The sequence below is a fragment of the Lepus europaeus genome, chromosome 10 (genome assembly GCF_033115175.1).
Source record: "Lepus europaeus isolate LE1 chromosome 10, mLepTim1.pri, whole genome shotgun sequence".
In the NCBI taxonomy this organism is placed as follows: domain Eukaryota; kingdom Metazoa; phylum Chordata; class Mammalia; order Lagomorpha; family Leporidae; genus Lepus; species Lepus europaeus.
The window spans coordinates 100847223-100869627 of record NC_084836.1 but is presented as its reverse complement, the minus strand read 5'-3'; the positions used below and the strand labels follow the sequence as shown (position 1 = coordinate 100869627).

Below are 22405 nucleotides of genomic sequence, written 5' to 3'. Positions count from 1 at the left end.
CAAGCACTCCCCCCCCAGCACCTCCCCCCACACACCTGGGAAACTGTGGCATGAGGTGACCCCCAAGGTCCCTTCCAACAGAGGGCTACTGAGAGACGGCGGCACAGGTTTCCCAAGCCCCTGCCCTGAGCCCAGTAACATCCAGCAGCCACCTGGGCAAGAAGGGAGCCACCGTCGAGAACAAGACATCCAAGAAAGAGGACAGACTTGCTCCACCAGGCTCTGGAGCCTGACTGGCAGGGTTTGGATCTACCCTTCTTGGCTGTGTGACCTTAATCAAGGTGCTTAACCTCTCTGTGCCTGTTCCCACATCTGTCAGATGAAGAGAATCCCGAAAATTACCACACACCTGCTTAGCTCCCAAGCCCTCCAGAACAAGTCAGGACCACCCCCTCTACTCCCCAGGACACTCCCCAGCCCCGTGCCCACACAACAGGCCCACCACGGGGAGCAGGCGGAGGCAGAGCGTGCTCCACGGACCACACCTTCTTGGGCTGCAAGGGCAAGGGGCTCTCGGAGGCGTTGAAGTTGAAGATGGGCTTGAACATGCTGACGTTCCAGAAGAGGATGTCCCCGTTGTAGGAGGAGGTCCCGAGGAACTGGTTCTGGTACTTGGCCATGCTCAGGACGTCCTCGCTGTGGAAGGCCTGCCACTGGGAGCACAGCAGCACCGGCTTGGTTTTGTGGAACCTGTGAACACGGCCAGGGCTGAGGCCTGAGCGCTCGCCCTCGACACCGCGGGGGCTGCCTCACAGGCGCTGGGGCTGGGGGCAAGCCCGGCCTCACTAACCCAGGGACTTGTGCCTGTCCGGGGGTCTTTGCACAAACCAGCCACTCCAGGCACCCGGGTTAGGGTTAAGGTTTAGCAGGAAAATCAGGGCCCCACAAAGGCCCGCAGAGCAGATGGCGCCTTGCCCCCCTTCCCCTCCACACAAGTGGAAGTCGGACTCCCCCCACATCCCACAGGGGCCTTGGCCTGCTCTCACAGCACTCGACACATTTTCTAATTCTGAACTAAATGACCGAGTACCATCTGCCTGCTGAGGCACACTCAAGTCTGCGTTCCCCCGCCCCCTCCCCAGATTCACACATTGGAACCAGTCCTGGGGGCAGAGAAGATAGAGGGGGCCTGGGAGGAAGGTGTCCTGCCTTCAGAGCCCTCACACGTGGGATCAGAGAGGCCTCCTGCCCCTTTGATCACGGCAAGTTACGGCGAAGACATGGCCATCCCCGAACCACACCTGCCAGCGCTCTGACCCGCCCCTTCCCAGCCTCCAGAGGCGCGAGAGACGTCTGTTGCTTATCCGCCACCCAGCCCCTGCATTCTGCGCTAGCAGTGAGTGACCAGGAGCACGGCGCAGCTGTCACACGGACTCTGCAGAGCCCGGCAGAAGCAGCTGTGGCGCTGGCTAACAGAGTTCTGAGACGCGTGCCAGAAAAAGCCAGCACTGCCCCCTCCCCCTCTCCCCCTCCCCCTCTCCCGCTCCCTCTCCCTCCCTCTCTGCCTCAGTTTCTCAAATCAATATTTTTTTAAAAAAATATTTTTTTTAAAAAGAACAAATTGCCGATCAAAAAGGAAGCAGACATAAAGACTTAGGAAAAGTGCCCACCTGTGTGTCTGAAGGGAATGAGAAAACCCGTTCAGGAGAAAACGTGACAGGTGTGGCCAAGCACCCCTTTGACTGCCTCCGCCACCCAGATCTCAAAGGACAAGGCCTCCCACAGAGCCATGGTCCCAGGGAGACAGCCACAGAAACCAGTGCAGGCGTGGGGCCAAGCCACCCAGCCACCACGGGAGCAGGGCCACCTAGAGCCCTGTGCTCCCAGCCCCAGCCTGGCTCATGGCCCCAGTGGATCTCGAAGGCAGGCCCTCCACCCCAGCCAAAGAGGACCATCCTCAAGTCTCCAGGAATAATGGAATTTGCCCTGAGGGATTCTGGGCTTGCTCAGGACCTGTCACTCCTTTCTGTCTTCCTGTCTCTCCCGTCTGTCTCCCCCATGGCTGTCCCAGCACCGTACTCCTCGCAGTTCACGGCTGTAGGATGTGTCTCACAGTGCCCGGAGTCTCGCCCATATCTAATCATGGTGCTATGCAGGTGAGACTTTGCACTTAGGCTTTAGAGCCGATGGACTGGTGGTGCTCCCAGGATGGAACGGGTATTCTTGCACGTGAGAAGGACGGGCATTTCTACAGACTGGCTTCTGTATTCTCCCCAAAGTCTTACCTGGGTCGTAATAATCTGCAGCGTGAGGCCATCTGGAGGCAGAGCCTCTGGGAGGGGAGGAGGTCACAGGGCAGAACCCTCGTGAATGGGATCAGTGCCCTTTTAAAGAAGCCCCAGTGTGATGCCCCACCCCTTCCACCGTGTGAGAACACAGCAAGAACGCCAGCCATGAGCCAGGAAGTGGGCCCTCATCAAACACCAGATCTGTTGACACCTTGATCTTGAACTTCTCGGCCCCCAGTACTAGGAACAATACATGTCTGTGGTTCCTACATCACCCACTCTGCAACACTCTATTCCAGCCACTGGACAGGCGCTCCGGGAAGACAGAGACTGTCGTTCCGCTCATACGCACCCTCAGCCCAGCACTGAGCCCAGGACACAGGCGCCTCAGCAAGGGGGGAGCAGGTGAAGCCACGGCCAGTAACCACCGCGAGTTCCCCACCTGGAGTTCCACCCCCGGGGAAAGCAGGGCAGGGAGGGCCCGCCTGGAGGAGCGCGGCAGAGCAGGGCCAGCTGCCTCACCAACACCACGCGTGCCCGCAACTCACGTGAAATTAGTGATTCTCTTACTCCAGCCCGTCATGTAGTACGTTTTGTTCATGTGGATAATTCCACTAATCTGGGGGGGGGAGGAGAGAAAACCGAACTCTCAAGCCCCTCAGAGAGAGCGGCTCTGGGCTTCCAGCGCCTTCCCAAGCGCACGAGGCAAGACGCCAAGACCCTCCGTCGTGACGAGCCTCCCTCCGTGAGCCTCCTCCAGCCTCCGTGAGCTGGCCCTGCCCCCGTCTCACACCGCTCTCCGGTCCCACCATCCGAGCCGGTGCACTCGGCCCAGCAGGTGGGCTGAACTTACAGGAGGAGACCGGTTAGGGGTCTGTGTTTGTCTCACAGAGGGGATCGCTGGGAAGCAGACCAGTGACCGGCTCAGGCCACGTAACTGCCAGGTGACAAGCTCTGAGCCAGGGGTACTCAAACCGCGTCCCAGGGGTTAAGGCTGTGGGCTCAAGCCCCAGAGTGGAGCTGCTGCTCTTTCCCTACATCATCCCCACACAATGTCCCCATAATCCTCTTGGGCATTTCCCAAGTCAGGGTGAGCATGGGTGGCTGAGTCCCCTGCCACTGGAAACGCAACCCACAGCTCCAACCTGCGGGACACAAGGTGCTGACAGCAGGGAGAATGGCGGTCACACCTGTGAGCCTCATCAAGGCCAGGGCTGCCCCCTTCACTGTTCGCACGGAGACACACAAGGCTCAGGGAGGTCTGAGGCCGGTGCTGCCTGCCACGGTGGACAGCCTTCAGCGGCCCCGCCACCCACGGGACAGACTCGATTCCATTTCCAGCTGTTGTGGGCATCGGAGGAGTGAATCAATGGATGGGAAATCCATCTCTCTCCCTCCCTCTCTCTCCCTCTCTCTCTTCTCTCTTCTCTCTTCTCTCTCTCTCCCTCTCTCTCCCTCTCCCTCCCTCTCCCTCCCTCTCTCTCCCTCTCTCTCTTCTCTCTTCTCTCTCTCTCTCTCTCTCTCCCTCTCTCTCTCTCTCTGACTGCCTTTCAAATAAGATGAAAACTAAGAAACAAGCAATGTGTCCCAGAGCCACAGGAGCCGTGCGTGGCCTCTCAGACTGACCTCCAGCTGGTCGGGGTTGGGGAAGGTCAGCAGGCACTCGCCACTGTTGTAGTTCCACATCTGCATGGTGCCCTCTCGCAGGCCCGTGAGCAGGCAGCGCTCCGACTCGTCCAGGGCCATGGCGGTCAGCTCCACTTGCTGGGCCCCAGACACAGAGAACTCCACCATCTTCCTGCCCGTGGTGATCTCCCACACGTTCACGGTGCCATGCAGGCAGCCGCTCACCACCTGCCAGGGAGCACGGCACTGAGGGCTGCGGAGGGGCCGGGGCCTCACTGCCCAGGGCTGCCCCTGGCCTGTGGCAGCGTGCGCCGCCCCCCTTGCAGCAGGCTTCCTCTGCTGAGTCCCGGGCAGCGCAAGCTGGCTCTGCTTTTAGCAAGAATCGGTCTGGCAGAGTCCCTGTTAACTCAGAGACGGCACTTCGCAGAATCCTTCCAGAGGAAATGATTCCTAATTCAGAAGACTCCTTAATGACGACAACACAAAAACAAACACAAGCCAGAAGTAAACCAAGTGCCGCCCGAGCAGGGAAACTATAATGCACAGGGGCAGAGGGCTGTTCCAGACCGATGCTCCCTACTGAAAACACTGAGGAGAGCTGGGGAAACCTCAAAGGAAAAACCAGACAACAAAATGACGCCAAGCTGCAGGAAGGCAGTGAGGCGGTGGAGCCAGCAGCCGGGAGGGGAAAGCAGGCCGGCCGTGAGCTCCTGCCCGGGGCAGCCTGTCCGGCCCACGGCCTGACCACAGGCCTCCCGAGGAGGGGGCGGGCCCTGGCAGCGCCCCCTGCTCCCACTGCACAAACAATTCCACGTGCGCAGCTGCTCTGCCCAACACGGGAGACTCTGCTCAGGCCCAGGTGCTCCCGCCCTTCCCACAGGGAACGAGGCCAAGCAATGGCTCCCCTGGAAAGCAGGGCTCCAGAACAGCGGCCCCTGGGGAATCTCGGGGAGACCCCACAGCTAGCATTGCACCCCACGTTAGGAGGGTTGCCTGGGGACGGCACTGTGGCATAGTAGGTTAAGCTTCTGCCTGCAGTGCTGGCATCCCATATGGGTGCTGGTTCGGGTCTCAGCTGCTCCTCTTTTGATATAGCTCTCTGCTATGGCCTGGGAAAGCAGTAAGATGGCCCAAGTCCTTGGGCCCCAGAACCCGCATGGGAGACCCAGAAGCAGCTCCTGGCTCCTGGCTTCAGATCGTATCCCCAGCCATTGTGGCCATTGGGGAGTGAATCAGCGAATAGAAGACCTTTCTCTCTGGCTCTTCTTCTGTCTATAAATCTGCCTCTCAAATAAATAAATCTTTAAAAAGATAAAAGAGAGAGACAGAGAGAGAGAGATCGAGCGAGCTGCCTGCCTGTGTGCAACTGCGGAACTGCCCAGGGACGTTGGGTGCCCCAGCGACCAGGGCCTGACCTCCCGCTGTGTGCAGGCCCGCACCACCGGGCTCCCAGCCGTGTCACAGGAGCCCGCTGCTGCATAGCTGCAGAGCCAGGCCCGAGGCCGGTCCCCGCCCCGCCACTCTTGCCGGCCTGAGAGCCACCCACCTGCTTAAAGATCTTGCTGTAGAGGACAGCACACAGGGGCGCGCCGTGAGTTGTGATCTTCCCTGCTTTCACAGGCCCCTGGGCCTCCGAGTACCCTTTGAGGATCCCAATCTGGAGGTGGGCAGAGAGGCAGACGCGTCCAGTCTGAAGGGCTCTGGTTCAGTGACTGAGGCCCCCCAGTGACGGGCTCCAAGGAGAAACTTGCAATAAATGAAGACCCACACACACCTCAGCCCATGGAGGCTGAGCCAGCAAGCTCTCTCTCCCCTGCTCTATGCAGCACTGGGCTCCCAAACCCTCGCGTCCCTAGAACCCCAAAGGCCAAGTGCAAGGTCCCTCTCATCCTGTAACTTCTGAGAACCCTCAATCAGGTGTTCCCTCCAGGAAGCCTTCCCTGACTACGCCTGCCCTAGGCCAGGCTAAGGATTTTTTGTGCTCCGTGAAATGCTTGGGGTACAAATCTCTCATCACCCAGCACTTTCTTCTGAAATTCTCTTTCTTGTATCCTATAAACCTCTCGAGAGATGGGGCAGGGTCTTCTTTATATAGTCTCAGCGCCTGACAAAGAGCAGGGAGGTGATAATGAACTTCAAAGTTCTGTTTTGGGCCGGCGCCTTGACTCACTTGGCTAATCCTCTGCCTGCGGTGCCAGCACCCCGGGTTCTAGTCCCAGTTGGGGCACCAGGTACTAGTCCCAGTTGCTCCTCTTCCAGTCCAGCTCTCTGCTGTGGCCCGGGAGGGCAGCAGAGGATGGCCCAAGTGCTTGAGTCCCTGCACCCGCATGGGAGACCAGGAGGAAGTACCAGGCTCCTGGCTTTGGATCAGCGCAGTACCGGTTATAGTGGCCATTAGGGGAGTGAACCAATGGAAGGAAGACCTTTCTCTCTGTCTCTCTCTGTCTATAACACTCTCTCTGTCTCTCTCTCTCTCTAACTCTGCCTGGCCAAAAAAAAAAAAAAAAAGTCTATGTGTCATTCAACAAACACTGGTAGCCAGTCAGGTGCTCAACAGGAGACGCAGGAAGCCACAAGCCTCCTTCCCAGAAACCTGCAGTCTGGGGAGACAGCCAAGTGCACAGGAGGACGGGTACATCCCTGCAGGTGGCCTGGCCAACGGAAGTACACAGCCTATAGAGCTCAACCTCAGATGACGCGGCTTTGCCTCTCCACACAGAACCTCCTGTCCCCTGGCTGTGGGTCACCCTGCAGCCTGGCGCAGGTGCCAGCACCAGCACCTCACCAGGCAGCCCTCGGGCTTATCCACTCTGTCCTGTCCTAGAGATGGTGTGCGTGTGGGCCTCCTTCAGAGAGGCTGCCCAGGTGGGCTGCCGGAGGGAGAGGCCGAAGGAAAGCCAGGTGGGGAGACAGCTGAGAGCAGAGGGGGCAGAGCAGGCAGGACAGGCAGGGCGAGACGCCAGGCCAGAGTGCAGTCGGGAGGGACGGCATGCCACCTCCCCTGGGGCCTGGTCACCATGCCTCCACCCGCCTGCTCCCTGCCAGAGCTTCACTCACCGAGAAGGTACTGCAGACGAGGGCCCCGGCCTCGCTGTGGAAGTAGGCGCTGGTGATGGGGCAGTTCCCCAGGGCAAACAGCTTCCCGCAGAAGGACTGGAGGCAAATGTAGTCCTGCATGTCCCACACACGAACATTCTGGGGACAGGAACCAGACAAAGAGGCCCAGGTGGGTCCTGGGGGTGCGGCTGGCCCGAGGCCGTGCAGTGCCCCCATGAGCAGGGCCAGGGACACATGTCCCGGAACTTGCAACACACACCCCCTGCGGCAGTGCCTGCCGCCGTCACAGCGGGCCAGAGAGGCTCAGGTGGCCCAGGCCCTCGGCGAGTGAGGGCAGAGCGTCAGGGCCTCTGCCTGCCGGAGTAGCTGACTTCGCAGCCAAGGGTGAAGGCACAGCAAGGCAGCGTGGGCCCTGCCCCTCCTGTGCCAAGACTCCAATCTCGCCCAGGGAAAGCCAGCCTGGGATGGTCGGAGAGCAGCGGTCCGGAGCAGCCCCTTCACATCCCGAGGCCTCAGGAACTTCCCTGGAGAGGCCCCAGAAGCTGCTCCAAGACCTGCACTGCCCAGAGGCAGCCCCAACAAGCCGGGAAGGGTGCAGACTCAGGCTCAAACAGACCCAGGCTGCCTCCTGAGGACTGCAGCAAACCTGGCCCTGTTTCCCAGTGCCCAGCCTCAGATCCTACATCAGAGGCATAGACAGCAGCTCCAAGGACCACAGCATAGGCAAAGATGTGCGGGGCAGGGCAGCTCAAGGGGCCCCCAAAGCCCCTGACAATTCTCCATCTACTGAGTTCCAGAGACCACCAACTTGTCTGCTGCAGGAGGGCACCTGGAGCTGTTGGCCTGCATCCCCACACTGGCCAGGAGGCACCGGGCAGAATCCGGAACCAACAGGTGCATGGAAGCAAGGTGATGGGGCCCCAAGTAGGGGAGCCCAGGCATCTGAGAAGACCCAGCCAGGCCCCAGCACGCAGGGCAGCTGAGTGGCAGAGGGCAGAGTGTGCGGGAAGCTGTGCGTACCACACACCCCAGGGCCAGGCGCTGCGCTCGTGTATCACCCATTCTCCTCTAAAGCACTCGACAACCCACACTACAGGTGAGGAGACTGAGGCTCAGAAAGGGAAAGGGACTTGCCCAAGGCCACAGAGCAAGAAGCTGGACTGGACTGCAGGGCCCGGCTCTGGCAGCCTGCTCCGGGGGGATCGGGGTGCTGGCAGGTGATGCTGCTGCTTTTGATACAGTATCCCATATTGGAGTGCTGGTTCGAGTCCTGGCTGCTCCGCTTCCAATCCAGCTCTCTGCTAATGTGCCTGGGAATGCAGCAGAGAATGCTCCAAGTACGTGGGCCCCTGCCACCCATGTGGGAGACCCAGATGGAGTTTCAGGCTCCTGGCTTTGGCCTGGCCTAGCTCTGGCCATTGTGGCCATCTGGGGTGTGAACCAGCAGATGGAAGGTCCCTGCCACTCTCTCTCTCTCTTCCCCTCTTCCCCATGCTCCATCTTTCAAAGAAATAAACAGTAAACCTTTTAAAAAAAAAATCCAGGCTCAGGCCTCCGTAGTGAACCCTGGGCACTCCCACCAGGCCTATGAGATGGTCGCAGGAGGGCACCCGTCCCTCCGGGCCGCAGCCTCCCACAGCAGGGGTCCCTAAGTATCCCTCGGGCAGGGCGGTGGGGCGCTCCCTGAGGGTGGCACCTTGTCCTTGGAGATGCTGATGAGGATGTTGCTGTTCTTGCTGCTCACCATGATGTGCGTCACAGAGGTCTGGTGTCCCTTCATCAGCCACACAGGCTTTTGTGAGACAAAGGGGTTCCACAGGCGGATGTTGGGGTCATAGCCACCTGTCACTGGGGTTGACAACTGGGGATCAGACACCTGGAGCCTACACTGGAGACTCTTCCAGGGCTAGGCCATGGTCCCCAGCCAGGCTGGCGGGGAGGGAGTGGGGGCAACCCTGTGGCCCACCTGCCTGACCCTCCCCCGGCCCCTCTACCGGTGCGGAGGCTGTGTCATCACTCCTCCCCTGGTGCCCGTGAGCCGGAGCGGGAGCATGACAGGGTGGCCAGATGCTGCTGGCGGCCCCGGAGCCCGGCCATGCTGGGCCAGCAGCCCGGGGGGCGGGAAGATGACTTACCCAGGAAGTTCTTGTCTGGGCAGTAATCAAAGCAAAGAATTCCCTTCCTTAGATTCAGCACCGACAACCTACGACACCGAAGGGCAGGGCTGCAAGGCCGGAGCAGTGCCTCGGCGGGGAGGGGCTGCTGGCAGGAAAGTCACTGGCTCTCCACCGAGGAGGGGCGCCCAGGGCTCAGCCTGCAGGGACACCCACCTTCCAGGGGAAGCCAGCCCCCAGCGGCAGCACACCTTACTCCCCAGTTTGTAAAGCACCGGGCTTCATGCCAAGGGCAAGTTCACCCGATTTCCACTTCAACCGTCCCGGGACAGGTGTCTTCCCACCATGACACCAATCGAGCCAAAGGGAGGCCCCCAGGGCCAGCGAGTGCCGTGTCCTTGCCATTGCTGTCTGTGCCCAGCGCCACCCTGTGGGTCATCTGGGTGCCCATGAGGAGGACCATCAGCCCTGAACTGGGACACGGACACTACAAGAAATGGCCAGAGCGACCGAAGCAGGCAGTCCAGACGGGCAGGGCCTGCAGCTCTACGCAGCTGTCTTCCGCACCACAGCAGCCTGCCCGCGGCTCCTGCGCCTCTCCCCTCTACAGCTCAGTTCGTGGCCACCTGGAATCAGGCCCCATCCTCTAACGCAGAGCATCCTCCAACAGCACCCAGGTCGCCCTGTACATGGCTCCCACTACCCAGAGGGGCCCCGAGTCCACCTCTGCCAACCTCCCAGCACAGCTGTGGGCTCTGCTGGCCCAGGCCCCTTCACGTCCACGGCAGCCTCCCGCTAGGTTCCCATCTCCAGTCTCACTCTCCCCCAGCTTCTCTCCATTCTAAGCCCCAAGAATCCCTTGAGGACTAAAAGCATCAAGAGTCGAAGGCTGGGTACTGTCAGAGCAGACACACCCCTCGCCACACCTGTGCGCAGAGAAACATTCTGGAAGAACAGTCACAGAACGTGGGTGGCATTACTTCGGGCTGACCCCGGCAGGGTCCTTGTGGTACAGACATGGCGCCTTCCCCCAGAGTCTGGAAACCAGAGGAGCAAGCGAGGGCAGAGACCGGGAGAGGGTCCCTTATGGATGGCGCAAGTCCCGCGGGGGACACAGACAGGCTTCGACAGGAGGGGCCTGGAGCCCAGCTCCGACAGCCTCCCTGAGCAGGGGGCAGGGAAGCAGAGACCCGAAGGGGCAGAAAGTAGCCCCCATGGGAAGAACCTGGTGGAGGGAGGGCGAGGAGGGCGGCAGGGGAGGACGCAGCCCTGGCCCTGAAGGCTCCACACGGCTCCAGCCGGATCAACGCTGCAGCAGGGCTGTGCAGGGGAGGCGGCCAGAGGGGCACAGAGCGAGGGTGCCAGGCAGGCCACTGCCAGCAGTCCTGGGGAGAGGTGAGAGGAGAGGAAGCGGGGGAGGCGTGGCAGGTCAGTCCACCCACCCTCATTGGCTGGAGCCACCCCCAGCTCTGCTCCACAGCTCCATTCATCCGGGCTCCAACCACTGGGAGAACTCAGGTGAGGCCAGCTGCAGGGTAACAGACCCTCAGGTCCACCCTGCCTGGGAGTCTGACGGCAACTCCAGAGGCCGAGTGTGGGTGGCAATGGCCACCTGAGAACAGCATCTACCAGAGCAGGAGCCCAGCAAGCGGTGGATGGTGCCACCTGCTGGCCAGTGTGCTGTACTGCATACAGATAGGAAGGAAAGGGTGTGGGTGTGGTATGAAAACACAGCCTCTCCATCTCCACTCCACTGGCCAGCTCCAAGCTGCCATCACACCACCCGGGTTACAGTGATGGTTTCCTTGCTGCTGTCCCATCGTCGCTGCCTGCAGGCACAGTCTACTGTGACACGCAAGTCAGACTCCACCATTCCTGCAAAAACCACCCTGAAACCATACTCACATCCCTTCCAAATCCCGCGAGAATACGCTAGAAGACACTGGAAACAGCGGCTTGGGTGGGGCACTCTAACACCACCAAGTACCCAAGTGGTGTTGAAGAAATATGTTATTTTATAATTTTTGTGTACTTGAAGTTTTCATAATAGATTAAAAAAAAAAAAAAAAACAGAGCATAGCAGGTAGAGAGCAGCAAAGGCCCTGGGGCAAGAGCTGCAGGGGGAAGGCGGCAGGGGCAGGATGAGGAAGGCGGCAGAGCCAACCACAGGGGCCCTCAGAGCACGGCGAGGTGATCCCCCACACCCTCCAGCGCTGGGAACCAATGAGACAAGCAACAGAGTGAAACCCACGCCACAGATCTGAGGTCACACCACTACCACCCAGACGCGACCTCGGCAAACCAGGCCCAAGCAAAGTCCACGCAGAAGGCAAGGCTACAACCATCACGCCCACAGTCCCTCTGGGCCGTCCGGGCTGAGCACAGCCCGGCTCAGGAGTGTGTGTGCCTCCCCCGCCCTGCCCCGCCCTGCCCTCCGCAGCCTGGCAGCCCAGGGCTGAGTGACCAGGCCCAAGAGGGACGCCGACAGGACCCCAGGGCCCTCGGTCCCCCGTGCCTCACCCAGCTGCTCCCCAGCAGCGCCTCCAATCTGCTGCACTCCCAAGAAGACGTGCTGGGATGTGCAGCTCGGCACTCAGCCTGCACGGGAGAAGCTGCGCCGTGGGCCCCCAGGCTTGGGAGAGACTTAGGCCAGGAGGAAAACTGGAGGCAACAGGCACCCAGCGGAGAGACCCCAGGAGGCCCCTGCTGCACTCAGATAAGGGGAGGGGGCTTCCGGTAACAGGGTGAGAGAGACAATGGGGACTGGGTGGGAGGAAGAGCCCACAGTAGGCCAACCCTATTCATGATGTCTTCATTCTATACAGACAATGCACTTAACACACACTTGCATGACTAATGGCGGATTTTTTTTTTTTTTTTTAAGAAAAGAGGGGAAAACTCCCTCTGGGGAGCAGACTCTAGAACAAAGGCAGCCGAATGGAACATCCACAAAGAGCTGATGCCACACAGAACCTACACGCATCACGTAGGGTGCTCCCTTGAGTCATCTTGAGGAGTATGAACTGCTGTCGTCACCCATTTCACTGATGGGAAGACTGAGGCTCATGGAAGAGAACGGACTCATATCTATTGCTTCATTCAGCAACATTTCTTGACTGCTGAGTTTTGCATACAAAAGGGGAGGTCCAAGAGGCCTGTGACATCCGTGCTGCTGGGGGCAATGCTGGAATGATCTTAAAACCCAGCCCCAGGGGCCAGTGTCGGGTGCAGCAGGCTAAGCTGCTGTGATACCAACAGCCCATATCAGAGCACTTGTTTGAGTCCCAGCTGAGCCGCTTCTCATCCAGTGTCCTGCTAATGTACCTGGGAAGGCAGAAGATGGCCCAAGTGCTTGTCCCCTGCCACCTGTGTGCCACATTCCTGGTTTTGGCATGGCCCAGCCCAGGCTACTATTTGAGGAGTGAAGCAGCACACAGAGGCGCTCTCTCTCTCTCTCTCTGCTTTTCAAGTAAATAAATCTTTAAAATGAAAACAACAAGGTCCAGACCTGTGCTCTAAGCACCACCCACTCACTGCCTCCCAGGACCTCACACAAACCACAAGACACTGCACTGGCCGCCGGGGGGGACACTGACCTTCCAGGGGTCCTCTCGGCAGGGATGAGCACAGGCCAGACCCACCCACAGTAACTCACCAGCCACCTCCCTCCACCCACCAGCCCGTACCTGGGCTTCTCCGAGGCTTTGGCTGGCAATATGGACAGCACCAGAGAAGACCTATCGATGGCTGAACAGGAGACCACTACATTCAGCTCGGGAATGAACTTGACCTGTTGGCACCAGTTGTGATGAATGGCCTGGGGAAGCAAGTGGCAGTGGTGGCAGACCCACAGAGAGACAGGGCTCCAGGCTCAGCCTGCAGAATGCACCCAGGGGCAGGGAGAACACCACCCTTCTTCTGGGGACCCAAGGCCGGGCAAAATGTCGTAGCCATGGCCCCAGCCTGCATCCTAGACAGCGACAAGGCACACAGTTTACTACTGTGGAGCTCTGTCTTATAAGCTAGAGGGTAGGCAAGGTTGGGCTGCTACTGACACCATTCTCCCAAGAGAGAAGAAAGGACGGGTCTGCATGTGCCTGGGCCACAGTCCACAAGACCTAACCCCCGCCCCCCAGACAGCTCCCAGCGCAGGTGAGCCGTGCCCAGTGCAGGTGAGCCGTGCCCCACCGCAGGTGAGCCGTGCCCAGTGCAGGTGAACCGTGCCCCAGTGCAGGTGAGCCGTGCCCCAGCGCAAGTGAGCCGTGCCCAGTGCAGGTGAGCCGTGCCCCAGCGCAGGTGAGCCGTGCCCCAGCACAGGTAAGCCGTGCCCAGCGCAGGTGAGCCATGCCCCAGCACAGGTGAGCCGTGCCCAGTGCAGGTGAGCCGTGCCCCAGCGCAGGTGAGCCGTGCCCCAGCGCAGGTGAGCCGTGCCCAGCGCAGGTGAGCCATGCCCAGTGCAGGTGAGCCGTGCGCAGCACAGGTGAGCCGTGCCCCAGCGCAGGTGAGCCGTGCCCCAGCGCAGGTGAGCCGTGCCCAGCGCAGGTGAGCCGTGCCTCTGGGCCAGGCCGCCCTTGGCATCTGCTGCAGCGCAGCCCATGGAAGGATGACACAGCCCAGGGCTGGGGTGGCCAGTGGGGCTCTGCCTCCCCCAGCTCCTGCTCTCAGCCCTGGGCCCAAGCTTGGCCTCCCAATGCAGAGCTTTCCCTCTCCGGGACAAGAGAGGACAAATGGGGCAGGTAGAGTTGGGATCCTCATCCACCATGTAAAGCCTTCTCCACGCCAGGTACTGGGCAAGGTTCTGTGTTGCTGTTGCACTGTGCACCTGCCATGTCAGCATCAAAGCCACGCCCCCAAACAGGATACTCAGCAACTCGGAGGCAAAACCAAGCCCAGGATGGATTCCCACAGACAGAAAAGAAGGGAGGTGACATTGGGGGCCGGAGTGGTGGCCCTGTGTGTCAGGCTGCTGCCTGTGAAACTGGAATGCCATCTTGCCACCTGAGTGCCAGTTTAAGCTGTGTCTGCTCCATTTCTGATCCAGCTCTCTGCTAATGTGCCTGGAAAAGCAGCAGAAGATGGCCCAAGTGTCAGGGTCCCTGTCACCTACATGGGAGACCCAGATGAAGTTCCTGGTTCCTAGCTTCAGCCTGGTCTAGCCCCAGCTGTTGCAGCCATTTGGGGAGTGAGCCAGAGGATAGGAGATTCTCTACCCCCCCCCCCCGCCTTGAAAAATAAATAAATGAAGCAGAAGGAGGAGTATGTCACAGGAGCTAAAGGGCTCTGGGCCGGCCTCCCAACTGACGCTTGTCCTTAGGGTCTCATTCTCTCACTCTTCATTCACTCAACAAATGCATTGAGAGCCCACCAGGGCCTGGGTGCTGTTCTAGGTACTGGAAACATAATGAGAACACACTAAGTCCCTGTCCTCAAGGAGCTGCCAGTACCACGAGGGAGGCAAAGCAAGAACGGAGCACAGGGGCTGGCGCTACAGCGTAGCGGGTAAAGCCACCACCTGCAATGCTGGCATCCCATATGGGCGCTGGTTCGAGTCCCGGCTGCTCCACTTCTGATCCAGCTCTATGCTGTGGCCTGGGAAAGCAGAAGAAGATGGCCCAAGTCCTTGGACCCCTGCACTCACGTGGGAGATCCACAGGAGGCTCTTGGCTTTGAATTGGCCCGCTCCAGCTGTTATGGCCATTTAGGGAGTGAACCAGTGGATAGAAGACCTCTGTCTGTCTGTCTGTCTGTCTGTGTCTCTCTCTCTGCCTCTGCCTCTCTGTAAAGCCTTTCACATAAATAAATAAATAAATCTTTTAAAAAAAAAAAAAAGCGGAGGACAACGCAGAGCAGGGCGGTGAGCAGGGCTGCAGGGCTGCAGGAGCACCTGTGAGCAGCAGAGCGGCCTACAGGTGCCTGGGAAGAGCTCTGCGGCCTGCAGAACAGCATGCGCCAAGGCCCTGAGGCAGGGAAAGACTCAGTGTTCAGGGGAAAGCAAAGGCGTGTGTCTCTGCAGCAGAGTTAATAGGAAAAAACAAGACCTAGAACAAGCCAGGAGCCAGCTCACCTCGCATCCTGATGGTCTTGGTAAAAATTAACTTCTGCTCCAAATGCAATGAGAAGCTACTAGAGTGACAAGACTTGTTTGGAGTCAGAGACAAAGAGAAATATCTTCCAACCACTAGTTCACTCCCCAAATCGCCACAACAGCCAGGGTTGGCCCAGCCTGAAGCCAGGAGCCTGGAATTCCACCTGGGTCTCCCGGGAGGGGGCAGGGGCCCAAGCACTGGGCCGCCTTCTGCCACCCTCTCAGAGGCACTGGCAAGGAGCTGAACTTCAGTGGAGCCACATGACTCAGGTCAGTGCCCACATGGGATGCGGGCATCACAGGTGGCAGTGTGACCCTCTGCACCACAACGCCGGCCCCAAGACTCTATTTCCTAACTCGCAACTCCTCTGGCTTTGAAAGGAGAGAGAACGGCACAGAGAAAGGAAGTGGAACCAGCCGGAAGCCTCCACAGCCACCCAGGAGGAAGGTGGCACTTCCAGCTCGGCAACAGGCGTAGTGAGAGACGTGGCCGCACGTGGCATTCAGCTGGTGGAACAGACGAGATCCAACAGCGGCCTTGACACCACTCCCGGGAACCAAGGCCCAGGTGGGTAAATTCACTTTTTGCATTTATTTTTGAGTGCTGCATGCGTGTGGATTCAACTCACCCTCAGTCGGTAACTTCTATGCAAGCTGGACTTTTCATTTAAGAGCTTCTGGGTGGAAATGCTGGTCCAGTGATCTAACAGGAAAACCCAATGTCCACGTCACTGGCTCCCCACCCCCAGGAGGCGAGCAAGATCCCAGAGGAATCCTGAGTCGCCTGGCAACCCCTGAGCTTCTCCTGAGGCCTCACCACCCCCACGCATGTGCGTCCTGGCAATTCAGGAGCTGCCTTCACCCAGCACCTAGGCAGACTCTCACGGCCACCCCGTGCCCCTGCAGCTCACAGCAGAAGGGCAACAAGATTTCAGGGTCTCACCCGCTCCCCAGCTGCTGCAGCCTAAAACACTGATTCTCCACCAGGGAGCTCAACTCTGCTGGGGTGGAAAATGAAGCGCAATTCTAGGCTCTGTTCGTGCTGAAAAGGAGTCATTCGGGAGTTGGCATCGTGCCTCGATACCATGTGCTCCGGGCGGGCGTTTGGCCTAGCAGTTAAGACGCCCACATCCCACATCCGAGTGCCTGGGCTTGATTCCCAGCTCTGGCTCCTGATTCCCGCTTCCTGCCAATGCAGCCCCTGGGAGGCAGCAGGTGATGGCTCAAGTCATCGGGTCACTGCCGCCAAGTGGGAGACCCAGACTGAACTGCCAGCTCCTAGCTCCAATCCAGGGGCCACCGCAGGCATCTGGGGAGTGAGCCAGCAAATCTGGGGTGCATGCTCGCTCTCTCCCTGCCTCTCAAATAAATGGATTTTTTTTAAAGATAGAAAGATTAAAAAAGAGAAAACGACATGCTGTCCCTGTGCAGAAGGCTGCCTGTGGTGACTGTGGTGAGCCAGCACTGCACTCAGCACAGCCCTGGCCACCAAAAGCACCCAAAGCCAACAGCTGATGACCCTGCAGGGAAAGCAAGCCCTCACAGGTGGAAGGAGCCAAAGGCATCAGGGACCCAGCGAGCCGCCTTCACAGCAGTTCAAGGAGGTGGGTCAGAAATGCCCGACAGGGGTGCTGCTGTGGCACAGCGGGTTAAGCTGCTGCCTGCGACACCAGCATCCCATAGGGATGCCAGGTTGAGTCCCGGCTGCTCCTCTTCTGATCCAGCTCCCTGCTAATGGCCTGGGAAAAGCAGAAGATGGCCAAGTGCTTGGACCCCTGCCAACCATGCAGGAGACCCAAAAGAAGCTCCTGCCTTCAGCCTGGCCCAAAGATGGCCATTATGGCCACCTGGGGAGTGAGCCAGAGGATGGAGGATCTCTCTCTAACCCTGCCTTTCAAAATAAATAAATCTTGAGAGAGAGAGAGAGAGAGAGAGAGACAGAGAGACGGGGGGCGGGGAGGGGCAGGCCAGACAGTCCAAGAGAAATGCCCAAATGCCCAGGGAACATGAGAGAAAAAAAAAGGAGGTGGGCTATGGGGCTTCAGCCAAGCATCTTCCTGCTGCAGGTCGCTGGCCTCGTGTGGCAGGAGGCAGCTTGCAAACTCAGCCCCAAGGGGGAGGACGCTGCCCCAGGCTGCACATGGGCACAGAGGGAGAGGGAGTCTGGGAGAGGCCATGGTGCTCCCACTTGTTTACCTGCCAACTGCAGGCCATGGCCACTGGCACGTGCTGTCTGCCCACCTCCACGCTCTCCCGTTCCACAAATCTTATAGCAGAGCCCTCCATAAGCCTGGTCGTCCCCATTGGAATACAGGAACCAAGGCACAGAGAGGTTATGCAACTGCCTCCAGGTCACACAGAGCTGGGTGCATACCTGGGTGTTCATCTCCTCCCAAGTCAACACACGGGGCCCTCGTCGCCATGGGCACCCCAGCCTCTGGCCAGCAGGGGAATGGAAGGACTCACATCCACCACTCCAGCTTCACTTGCCCCACCCCTGAGTTCCCATCTACCACTCAGCTCAAAGACCATCACATCTCCTATGCCAACTCCCAGGACGACAGAGTGACCAGGGCAGGCCCGGGAGCTGGGTGGCAAGGGTCCAGCAGGTCCTGGGTACTGCTGTGTCCAGTACAGGACCCATCTGTGCCCTGCCAGTGGCATATGCTGCCCCAACAAGCCTGGCAGCAGTGTCCCCAAGGCTTAGGATCCCCTGGTGGAAGCCCAAGGGGCAGCTCTGCATCCTGGATGGAAAGGGAGGCCAGTGTCCCTGGGCCTCTCTGGATGGACAGGGAGTGACCTGGAGGCACAGCCTGGGCAGCCACAGCTCAATGTTGGCTTTCAGATGAGTCCCCCAGACAGCCCCCAGTCCTGCGGTCTCTGGGGACCCAGCACCCCTCAGGAGAGCAGCTCCAACAGCTCCCTTCTTAATGTAATCCCAACCTGTGAGGCGGCCTAGCAAGCAGGCGTCAGATCTCAGCCGAGGAGCACAGCTGTGGGCCTGGGCCACATGTGGTCTCCGTCTTCTACGCCTCTCTCGCCCAGGGCTGTGGCACCCCCCCCCCCATGGAAGAGGAGGGCTCCCGCAGGGGATGCTCCCAACTCGCTCAGCACCAGATCCTCAGTGCGGCTGGCTCTGCTCACGCCAGGCTGCCCTGGCTCCACGGAGCCTGGCCCTGGGCAGCCTCCCGACCCCGAGGCAGCTCAGGAGGAGAGGATTTCCCGGGTCACAGGCTCTCCCCTCATTCTCCCGGGGGGCGGAGTGAGGGGAGCAGAGGCCCATGGCCCTGGTTGCTTGCACAACCTCCCATCCTCCAGAAGCCGCCCCCTTCTGGTGTCCTGCTGCCCCTATCACCCCCTCCTCCCACAGCCGCTCAGCCAGGCTCCAGCAGTGGCGATGGGGCCAGGCCATCTGGGCGCCGGCTTCTATGGCTCTTGGGCCCCGCCAATTACCCTGAGCCTCTTAGTTACCCCATTTGGAGGCCTTGGGGAGGATGTGGGGGTTGAACAGCCCGTGGGTCATGTTGTCGGAAGTGAAGATGATGACGCTGCCTTTGGTGTCCCCATAGCAGAACACGCCTCTGTGATAGTCAGACCTGGGGAAGACGTGTAGGAAGTGAGCCTCCACCACCTCCCCGGCCCTCCGCCTTGGGCACGAGGGCAGGTCCAACAGGACGAGGCTTCCAGCCCTGCCCCCAACACCTGCCGAGGGGAGGAGGGGCCCAGCAGGAGGATTCACACCATCTCAGAGCCAGAATTCAGTTGATATTTTTTTCAACCAAAATTAAGCCTTGCAGCTGCTGGGTGTCAAGCCAGCCCGCCTTACAGGCTGACACTCCAGCGTCTGCAGCCAGAGCGGGACCAGCCTGGGGAGGGACAAGAGGAGTGACAACCCTGTGGTGTGAGTGACCGTGAAAGGGGGCCCCAGAGCACAGGGTGAGGGGCTAGAGGACACAGGGCCCTTCCAGACCTCCTTCCGGGGGGGCCTCACCAGTAGTCCATGGCCAGCACGCAGCTGTCCACATCAACCAAGGTGAAGGCCCGGACACACCGACGGTTACTGATATCAAAGAATTCTGGGGAGAGACAGCGAGATGGACAAGTGGGCCCGGCCCTGCCCCACAGCTCTCCTGTGGCCTCCGCCTGTGCAGCCGAGGCAGGACCCTGCCAAACTGCCAACGCTTCCCACCACAGCTGCGAGAACGTCCCGAGTGCCCGGCACAGCCTGCAAGGGCCCGTGCACCGGCGCCTGGGGCCTCGTCCTCCATGCCCATCCCCGCCCCTCCCACCCCGCTGGTGCCCAGCTTGCCCCGCACGGCCTCCCCACCTGCCATCCCCTCCATCAGGAAGAAAGACCCAGCTCAGAGGTCGCCTCCTTGGAAAGGCTTCCCACCTGGGCTGGGGCCCTGCTGTCACCCCCCTCCCGGCTCCTTGCTGGTGTCCTTCACGGCATTTATCTCAACCTCGAATGGTTCTTGGTTTGTTTGCACATTTGCAGGCTCAGCGAGGGGAGGGGATGTGTCTGGGCGGGCCCCCGTGGTACCCGCAGGGCCTCGAGCCCTACAGAGTCACAAAGTGACTGGGTATGACCAGCAAACAAGAGAGCACGTGCCGGGCCCTGGGCACTGCCGTCACCGGAAGCTCTGCCCATCCGCTCACTCTCTCTCAGTGCTTCCCAGCAGGTGCGCGAGCAGTCGGAAGCAAAGACCCACATCAGGGCCCAGCGGCCCCCTCAGCAGCCAGGGCTCAGCCTGGCCCCTCCAGCCCCACCACGGGAGACTCGTAATCAGATGATGCCCAGGCGCACTGGGGAGGGCAGTAAGGGTCAGCTCCCGCAGGCTCGCTGCCTTCCCTCGTCCTGTCCTGCGCCAGCCCCTGCCACGCATCTTTTGCCAACACTCTTTCCACTGTGTTCAGCAGCCTTCATGTAGCCCTTCCAGCCAGTGCCTCAGCGCTCAGCCCCTCCAAGGTCTGCCTCCTTCCAGGAGGCCCAGCCGCAGGCGCAGCCCCTGGCTAACAAGCAGCAGAGTGGCAGACTCTCGGCCACCTCTGCTCGGGCTGGGGCCACGGAGGCTGCGGGTCACGCTGGGCCACGGCAGCCCTGCCTCTGGCCTTGCCCAGGTGTCTCCGGGCAGACGGCAGCTGCTCAGTCAGGATGGCTGTGATCACACCTGATCATCTCCCGCACGGGCTCCTGGGGCTGGCACGGTGGCCCAGTGGGTTAAGCCACCACTTGGGATGCCCACATCCCGTAGGCCCACATCATGGGGCCTGTGACAGTCTCTCCTCTGCTTCTGATAGAGCTTCCGGCTAATAGGCGTCCTAGGAGTCCGCAGAGGGCAGCTCAGTACTTGAGTTCCTGCCACCCACGTGGAAAACCCAGATGGGAGTTCAGAGCTCCCGGCTTCAGTCTGGCCCAGCCCCAGCTACTGCAGGCACTTGGGGAGTGAACCAGCAGGTGGAAGATCTCACTGTGCCAGGAGCGCCACACACCTAGCCACTAAGCCACATTCACCCTGAGGACATGGGTTATTAGCCCCATTTTACCTCTGGGTAAACTGAGGTATCCATCTACAGAGCAGTGGGACAAGGGTCTGAACGCAGCCCTCCTGACTCCAAAGGCCCGTTTGTTCCAGAAGAACTGCTCCCCGTCCTGAGGGGCTTGTGCCGTTGGCTGCAGTTTCGCACATCAGTTTCCTCTCCCTGGCCACCTGACAAGGCTGCCGCGCAGGACGCTTCGTTCACGCAGCCACTGAGACAAAGGGCTGAGCAAGAGTCTCCGACCCTGTGGAGCTTCCAGTCCAGAGGACGAGACAGACCGCAAAGCACAACTGTGCTAACAACTGCGTGACAGGGCGCAGCGGGGACCTTAGAGGGAAGGTCAAGCTCACTCTTTTGGAAGAGAAGAACCTGACTCTGACTAAGTGGGGCAGGCAGAGGGGACTGCCAGGGCAGCAGGGCTCGGCCCGTCCAGGGTCTCACGGAGCACATAAGCACCTATCCATTGGAAGAGCAGGCTTTCTGCAAACGGGCATTTTAAGTGCCACCCTGGCTGCCACGGTGGGCCTGAGGGGAAGTGTGAGTAGCAGCAGGAAGTTTCCGTGCCATTCCATGGAGAGATGGAGGTGGCCAGGACCGGGAGTGGCAAGAGATCAGAGGCAGAATCGGGGCTGGATGTGCACTGCCTATGGCTTCCAGCATACAGACTCGGATGCTAGTCATTCCAGCAGTCACCCAGCGCTCCTGCCTACAAAGTGAGGCTTGGGCTGCCAAGTGACTCAGCCCAGCCCCTCGCACCCAGTGCCCAGCAGGCTCTCTCCACTGGCAACACCCCAAGGGCCGGCCGACGGCAGCCCCCAAGGACGGCTGAGAGCAGGCACTCACCGATCTTCAGCTCCGTCGACGCCACCGCCAGGAGGTTCATGTTGTGCAGACACACCATGTCGGTGACCCACATCTTCTGGCTGCGGGACGGCTGTATCTGGTCAAGCTGGCCAAGGAGGAGCAGAGGAGACAGGCTGGGGACGCTTGCCTGAGGAGGCACACCAGGAGCCCTGGGTCCCTGAAACCCCCTCCTGCCACACAAAGCATGCCGCCCAGAGCGACCACTAACTACTAAAAGCCTAATGTTTAACTGAGTCTGTTTCTACAGGTGCAAAAAATCAGCTTAAAAAACAGCCAACGCTGGCCGGTGCTGCGGCTCACTAGGCTAATCCTCTGCCTGCGGCGCAGGCACCCCGGGTTCTAGTCCCTGTCAGGGCGCCGGATTCTGTCCCGGTTGCCCCTCTTCCAGTCCAGCTCTCTGCTGTGGCCCGGGAGTGCAGTGGAGGATGGCCCAAGTGCTTGGCCCTGCACCCACATGGGAGACCAGGAGAAGCACCTGGCTCCTGGCTTCGGATCAGCGTGGTGCATCAGCTGCAGTGCACCGGCCGCAGCAGCCATTGGGGGGTGAACCAACCGCAAAGGAAGACCTTTCTCTCTGTCTCTCTCACTGTCCACTCTGCCTGTCAAAAAAAAAAAAAAAGAAAGAAAGAAAGAAAAAAAAAGAACAGCCAACATTCACACCCCGCCTCACAACTGCACGAGATCTACCCAAGTCTCGGGCGCAGCACTTTCAATCGGGGATGCGTTTCCAAGACACGCCTGTGTGCACTCACCAGCAAGTGCGTGCCAGGAAGGGCACGAGCTGAGCATGGCCATGACAGCGACCAGAAACCAGCCTGAAAGCACAGCTCAGGCGGACCCTCACCACCCACACACACACACACACACACACACAGGCCCTCACCATACAC

General features: G+C 59.9%; 1 protein-coding gene across 1 annotated transcript in view; it reads right to left on the bottom strand.

Annotated features, from left to right (window-relative positions):
- EFCAB8 (EF-hand calcium binding domain 8) overlaps positions 1–22405 on the bottom strand; it is a 65333-nt gene that overhangs the window by 28253 nt on the left and 14675 nt on the right. The window contains exons 6-17 of the mRNA XM_062202545.1: positions 21495–21600; positions 19102–19186; positions 18582–18706; positions 15740–15813; positions 12712–12842; positions 9047–9114; positions 8608–8759; positions 6912–7049; positions 5401–5511; positions 3855–4082; positions 2777–2847; positions 486–690 (exon numbers count right to left, since the gene is read on the bottom strand). Coding sequence (XP_062058529.1) covers positions 486–690; positions 2777–2847; positions 3855–4082; positions 5401–5511; positions 6912–7049; positions 8608–8759; positions 9047–9114; positions 12712–12842; positions 15740–15813; positions 18582–18706; positions 19102–19186; positions 21495–21600 — 1494 coding nt within the window. The remainder of the gene's footprint in view (positions 1–485; positions 691–2776; positions 2848–3854; positions 4083–5400; positions 5512–6911; positions 7050–8607; positions 8760–9046; positions 9115–12711; positions 12843–15739; positions 15814–18581; positions 18707–19101; positions 19187–21494; positions 21601–22405) is intronic.